The sequence below is a fragment of the Pterocles gutturalis genome, unplaced genomic scaffold (assembly GCF_000699245.1).
Source record: "Pterocles gutturalis isolate BGI_N339 unplaced genomic scaffold, ASM69924v1 Scaffold35203, whole genome shotgun sequence".
NCBI lineage: Eukaryota > Metazoa > Chordata > Aves > Pterocliformes > Pteroclidae > Pterocles > Pterocles gutturalis.
The window spans coordinates 30883-38103 of record NW_010119197.1 but is presented as its reverse complement, the minus strand read 5'-3'; the positions used below and the strand labels follow the sequence as shown (position 1 = coordinate 38103).

Here is a 7221-nt window from a genome sequence, read left to right as displayed (position 1 = left end):
AACCCCCTCACACACCCCCCACGCCGCCCCTCGCACGGGCACGGCTGAGGGGGAGCCGTCGGGGGGGAAGGAGGGGTGCTCTCCCCCCGGGTACAGACCCCCCGCCGTGTCGTCTTGCAGAGCTGGACCTGAATACCAAGTGCATCGTGGAGATGGAAGGGAACCAGACTGTGCTTCACCCGCCGCCTTCCAACACCAAGCAGGGAGAAAGGTAAAACCCCCCCCAAGTCGCCGTGTCCCCTCAATAAAGACTCAATCCCGGTTCCTCGGCCTCACCATCGCCTGGCTTTGTTAGGGGCGCGGCTGGGTCCTGCAGTTCTTGCTGGGCGCCTTTCCGGGGAAGCGGGCGAGGGTGAGCTCCAGCCAGGGATTGCTGCGTTGGGGTTGCATCCCTGGGAAGGAAGGACCAGACCTTCCTCTCCTGGCTTCCTGAGTGGGATCCGAGGTACCCAGATTGGGATGGGGAGACAGGAGATCCCTATTGGCCTTCCAGGTTTAAAAGCTGGTTCTTGATGCAACTGCTCAAAAAATAATCTCCTGATTAGGTCAGGTCTTACACTGACTGTGCGTGCTGTTTTCAGAAATTTCCCTTGAGTGCAGGTTGCTCATAAGTTGATGTAACCTTTGGGGGGAAAAAAGAAGCAGAATTTGAATTTTATACTAGCAATGGTACTTTTTTGAAGTTTGTTTACCAGGTTTTAACGTATTTGCATTTGAAAAGGCTGTAATTGCTAGATCCTTTATTAATTCAGTGTTGTTCTGTGATGTAGCTTATGAGAATGTGCTAAAATAATTTTGAAATCTGGCATTTAGTTGTGATGCCCCAGTAAAGAATACCCTTGGAAATAATCCAAAATACCAATGCACTAGACTGTAAAAATAGATCAGAACAGGAAAAGATTTCTTTCCTTTGAGGGAGCTTGGGGAAAGACAGGGAGGTGCAAGGGGAATAGTTACGTTGTATGCTTATCTCTTAAGTCACCTGTTGACTGCTCAATTTAAGTTGTTCTTTTAAATGTATTTGATGACAAGGAGTGTGAAATCATTTGCATGGTTGTAGAGATTTTAATCCGAGCACATTCCTACTACTTAAGATTTTATTATTTTTGATCGAGTTCACAGTAGTTATGAATAAACTATACTGTGAGAATATGGGTGTTTTTCAAAGGCGGTATGTCACGCTTTTATAGTTTTCCAGCAGAAAAGGCTGGGACCTTTTCTGTTTTTACATGACCAAGATTTTCTCATGTTAATCCACATACTGGAATATAGCTGTAATCACACCAGTTTAATTTAAATCCAATTTACATTGTCTTCAGAACAGTGGCTAGTTTGTTGGCCTGTGTCTTGAAAGATCTGTGCTTGCTTCCTGCCCCTTTCACCGATCTTTGTGTGATCTTCTAAAAGTCATGCTGCCTCTGTGCATCTTAGCATCTGATCTGTATAATGGAAATCTTATTTTTCTTGAGACTATTTTGTTTTAGAAATTGTGGGGTTTTTTTTCCTCCTGTTCATTGAAGTGTATATACAGCTTCCATCACAACACTGCTGTAATAAGAATAATGTTAACTCTTTAAAGTGAGTGGATTTGACAGGTATAAAACATGAAATACAAATAGAGTTTACAAAGCAAGAATGGAATTAAGATTTTAAAATAATTATTTCAGTAGGCTAAAGAGCCTATAACGTGTGAATTTTGCTTGTTGTACACATTGGCATGTAAGTGTTCAGTGAGACTGTGCGGTAACTCTCTGTATTTTGTGTGTCTTGTGTTTATCTGGCTTTAATACATATATATGAATTGCCTTTCTTGATTGGAATTGGCTTCTGGTTCTGCGCTGGGAGCCTTAGGAGTGAGCTGTGACACCTGTGTGCGACCTCACCGTTGACAGCTGCGCTGGCAGGTGATAGCTGTCCTGCTTGTGGCCCACTGTGAGGCTGGAATTTGGTAGGCTGTGGCATGTGTGACTGGTGTGTTTGAAACAACTGCCTGATGAGTTATTGGAAAAAACAGTCAGAAATGTGTATCAGTAGTAACTTCGGGTACCTTCGTAGTGGCAGAGGGTGTATGTAACCCATTGAGATGCCTGATGGACTTCCTAGTGCCTTGTGAAGGTCTTTACATTTGCTTCAGTGCTAAACTGTTCATTTCCATTTTTTCCTCAAAATAAATAGTTTAATTTCTCGTGATGAAGAATGAATTCTGTTCCTGTATGTGTACCCACCATAAAATGTCTGTATAAACTGTCTCTGAATTGCTGAGTAGTTGCTGCTTGTACTTGGATTGATGCCTTGTCAGGGTTAGATATGTCAGATAGATTTTTGGTTTTCTTTGTGTAGCTTGCTTTTATATAGCTCAACTGAATTTTTCTTTCGGAGCAACCATGTCATTGCAAAAATGATTTCACTTGTTAGGGTGATTAATTGGTCTTTCTCTGCTATATTGCATTATTTTGATATTCTGTTTAGTCTTACCTTTCTCTTTTTGCATTTTATCTTTTTATATGGAAATTTCCCTTTTCTAGCTGAATGGAAGTACAAGTTTGTACTACACTTCGGAATAAGAATAAGTAGCCTTCTAAAAGAAACTTGGTTTCTAGGGCTGCTTTTCTTAATTGAGCTGAGGCCGAGAGACTAAATGGTGTGCGTGTGGAATTCAGGGCCATGCTTTTTACTTGCTTTGTTCTTTCAGTTACAATTTTAAAGATATTGTCAGAATTTTCTAAAGTAAAAATAGATAACTCTTTAATAATAATAAAATTTGCCCTTGGAAAAATATTCAAGTTTAGGAAAATAAAATTTTACTGGCTTTGCCTGTTCTGTACAGAATTTTGAATTAAATCTAAGTTCAGGTGCATGCTGTTAATCAATCTCTGTTTTAATAAGGATATTTCTGAAACATTTTAGATGGGCTAGTAATGATAGTTTTACGAGTCAGGAAAAAAAGCCTAAAATCTCTGACAGTGCTGTCATTTGTCCAAATTCCACTATTGTGTTAGAAGTAAAGCAATAAGTTATAACTAGAAAGTAGAACAGGGTTCTGACTTCATCTTCTACTAGATCACACAGCATTCACACCTTAGCAAACACAGCTACAAAATAATAATTCTAATTAAGTACAAGTGTTCTGTCTATTCAGAAGCAGCAGGCCTGCTGTTCCCCACAGACACACAACTTTTAGGTCCTAAACTAACAAAGGAGGAAAACCAGAACGTAGTAAAACTGAACACTCGGAGTCTGAAAGGCACAGGAAAATCTTCATCAAAATAATGGCAGACGGAGTTCAGAAAGGAGTGGTTTTCATTAGTTGCTATCAAGTACCATCTCCAGTGCTGGCAAAGTTTTTGTAAGTTGGTTGTTGGACTTAATACCTTTAACCCTTGTTCTGCTATTATTAATAGCTGTAATTTCCTTTATATCTGCCTGAGTATGCTTGTGTGTCATTTTGGTTACCTCTCCTGTTTATCATTCATTTCCTCCCCAAAAGCAGTATAGATTTCACTTTCTTCCCCATAGAACATCTTGTCTTTCTGTGAACCCCCTGATTTTTTGTTTTTCTGTCTTCACCTGGGAATCTGAATTTAATTTTTCAAGTACACTCCTCCTGAAAAAATTGTTTTAGCTTAGTCTTTTAGAAATGAGTATTAGGTTTCAAAGCCAACCATATGCATCCTGCTGTCTTGCTATAAATGTTTGTATTTGGTTGTTGATAATAAGTTGAAGTATTAACATGTAACTATGAGATAATTAGAGTATGGAGTTACAGACAATCTTTCAAAATATTTGAGTAATTTTCTACAGTGGAAATGTCACACCTCCCTTTAGGTCTATCAAAGATTTATATTTAATTATATTTTGCCAGGTTCTTCCTCTGCTTTTGACTGTTAAAATGTTTTCCTTCAACCTTTCCTTTCAGCTAACACACAGGATGAAAAGAAAAGTTCTATTTTTGTTCCCTGACAACAGTTCTTCGTGACATGATTTTTCCTTTAGTAAGCAAAAATATTTGTCTTGACAGAAATAAACAAGGAACTATGGAGACAGTAGAACTGAGATACTATTTCAACTGTAGTTTTGACTGAAACAAAAATTCATCTGTTGGGCAATTTATTCCATTAGAGCACAGTAGCCTCGTGCAAACTTTGCCTTATTAAAAATCTCAGGACAGAAAATAAAAAAACCATCAGAGTATAGAGCTGAATTTAAAATTACCTCTTTTCTCTGAAACTATCTTTCCTACCTAGCTTAATTATTTTTTTAAAAAAGAGTTTACAGCTTGCTTGCAGTGTGTTCTTCCATTCTCATTTTGATAAGGGACAAGTAGTACCAAGGCCCAATCTACTTAGGTAAATCTCTTCTTATAGCTCTAAATTACTAAAGATATCAGAATATATGCGGGCTTTTTTGAGCAGGTTTAAGCTCTCCAATAAAATAAATAGCTAGGAACGGATGTGTCTGTGTCTAGGTATTGTAGGTCATGGTACTTCCAAAGATGAATATCTGAAGCACAGATTTCTTCCCTAGGTATATTGCCCTAAAATGGGTTTCCAGAAAATGGCTGGTTTCCCCCCCTGCCTTGGAGAAAGCATGGTTTTGGATGGTCTTTGGTACATAGTCGTTCATGTGATGGCTGTGGCGTTTATCTTTTTTCACGTATTATTTTCTCATCAGAGAATGAGAGAAGGCTGCTGTTGCAGGGAGAGGATCTCAGTCCCTTTTTCAAACTGAAACTTCAAGAAGCTGAAATAAGACAGCTCTTGTTATTCCTTCAGATATGGAAATAATTAACAGGATCATGTCTTTGATGCGTATACTTCAAATTATCACCTTTCTGAGGTAGACCATAAAATAATAGCAGGCAGCAACTTTTATCTTTGCAGGAAATTGTAAGAGTAATCTGACTTTGACGTCTTCTGTTAAATTTCCTGTTTCTGTTAAATTTTCCTGTTCTTGAACACATCAATGTTCAAGATGTGAACTGTTAGCTTTGAACCTTCGCAGAAGAGATGTGTTTGAGTTATGAAATATGTGCTTGGAAAATGGCATTTCGGAACTATTTTTGCATTGCCTTAATTCATTCATGCCTCAGATGGGACACTAGACACTAGATGCAGTTCTATGAAATTGCTGTTCTTGAATTTCATGTAACTTGAAACAAAATGAGAGACAAACTTGTAATCCAAGATGCTGCATGGCCTGGCTCTTGGGTCCTCCGAAAGTGGCCTGAACTGTGAGTAAATCCATCCATTATTTTACCATGTTTGTAAGATCCAGACAGCCGTTAGGACCTTGTGCTTTGGTCTTTAAATGGCATTGCTAGAGGAAACTACCGTTGGAGACTGTTGGGATTGTGGATAAGCAGCTAGTAGTACTTAGCTGGCAGTATTTCAGCACAAAAATAGATAGTGTTCAAAGAGAAGGAAAACTGTGCTGGGTATGACCATGTTTAGGCAATCATTGTTTTGTAGACATTCTTTGCTTTTGGACTACTGAGTATTATGTTCAAATATTTGAGTAGAACACATTAAAATGTGTTTCAGCTTTGAACTTGTCCAGTTTTTCTGCCCACACTGTGAAATGTGAAAAGATTTGTTAAAAAGATTGGGAAGCCTTTAGACACACGTAGCTCCTGTGTTTAGTAGGGGTGGTAGGTATGCATGCACTTGCCGGCAGCCAGAGGCGTTTTTTGACACCTGGATGACAAGTCAGTACACCTTGAATATGTTGTAAGTTATGAATTTTAAAAATGTGCAGCTCTTTTAAAATGGAATTTTTCTGACCCTTTTCTTTGGGGTCATCAGGGTTAAAGAAAATTTTATTTTCACCTCCTCTGTCTCCTTGGTATAAATAGTAGAAACAGCTTTCTTGTTTTGGAAAAAAAGATTCTTTGCTCTGTTGTGTGTCTAGTAGGTTCATTGAATGTGCATTTGGTAGGATATCAGGCTTGTAATTAGATTCACTGTAATTTAATTGTTTAAAAATTTAAACTTAAACGATCCCTGTGGACATACAGTAGTGACTATGGTGTGGCCTAGATTCAAAATACTTCAGCATGTGCTTAAGAAGTCCTTGTCGGGCAGATCCTGAGCTCAGAGAGAAGCAGCGCACACCAGCTGCCCTTCCATGCAGGTCTGCGTACTGTCAGAGCTGGAGTGCAAATCTTGGTACAAAGTTCTGGGGTTGAAGCGAATCCCTTCCTGGTCTCAGGCCTGCAGTGCAGTGTGCACTGGCAGGCATCTGTTATTTGGGGGATAAAAACATTAAAGCTATCTTTAAATGGAGAAACGTACTTGTTACTGTTGTGTTTATGACATTTTCAGTTTTGAAGTCCTTCATTCCTCTCCAGTTGGGTGCAGGTTGAGTCGCAGTAGCTGCCTCTGGAGGTGTTGCTGGTGTCCCTTGCATGGGCAGACTGTTCTTAATGGTGGGAAAGGAGTACAGTGGCTTTGCTTCTTTGGCCTGCCCTGGGCATGGTTTGAATCTTATTAATGGAAACAGTTGCTGCCTACTATAGCGAAATGCCAGCTGCTGCAGCAATGCTGTGCAGATGCTGTTGCTTATCTGAATAACTTCTCTGATTGCTCGGTTCCTTGTGTTTTGTGAGGATGTCTGTTACCGACATCAGAGTGTGGAGAAAGGCTCTTTAAGGAAGTGTGAAAGTGTTGGCTGGAGACAGTGAATTTTACGTTTCTTCAGTAAGTGCAGCCTACAAAGAAAAGGGCCCGCTGCGCAATTATGTGCACCACAGGATTCGGTATCAAATTAACTTGAGACCCAAAGTGCCGAGTTAACTAAACCAGACATGCCGTTGCCTGGAAGTGATGTTGCTGTGTGTCTTTTTACAAGAGACAGTGGAAGGGATGTAAGCTTGTTCAGTCAGTACCTGACTTTGTGTGTTGATTTGAAATTGGTTATCAGAGTTTGAGGTTGTCTGGTGCTTGAGCTGCTTATGTGTGTTTTTGTGATCCTTCTGTGGCATGAGATGGGTGTTCACTGTGAGCTGAGGGAGGAGCTGGGTAAGTTAACGAGCAGATTGAAAATTTACTGTATGAAGATCAATCAGAAAAATGCATTGCTGATGGGACAGGAGCTCAAGATAACCATTTTAATTGCCATGGGAGGGTGTCCCTTTATGTCACTTCTCATTTTTGGGGAAAAGGGAGTGGATGTCTTTCTAATACTGTTGTGCTTGGTTAGTGTTAACCTCTGCAGTTATGGCCA

The 7221-nt window shown here is 39.8% G+C and overlaps 1 protein-coding gene across 1 annotated transcript; it reads left to right on the top strand.

The window, feature by feature from the left end:
* Positions 1 to 120: 120 nt before the first annotated feature.
* On the top strand, positions 121 to 211 carry LOC104463967 (kinesin-like protein KIF13A; the record flags this gene model as incomplete). The annotated part of the gene is made up of 1 exon (XM_010076499.1): positions 121 to 211. A coding segment is annotated over one exon (91 nt), but the record flags the coding sequence as incomplete, so codon positions are not given.
* Positions 212 to 7221: the final 7010 nt, after the last annotated feature.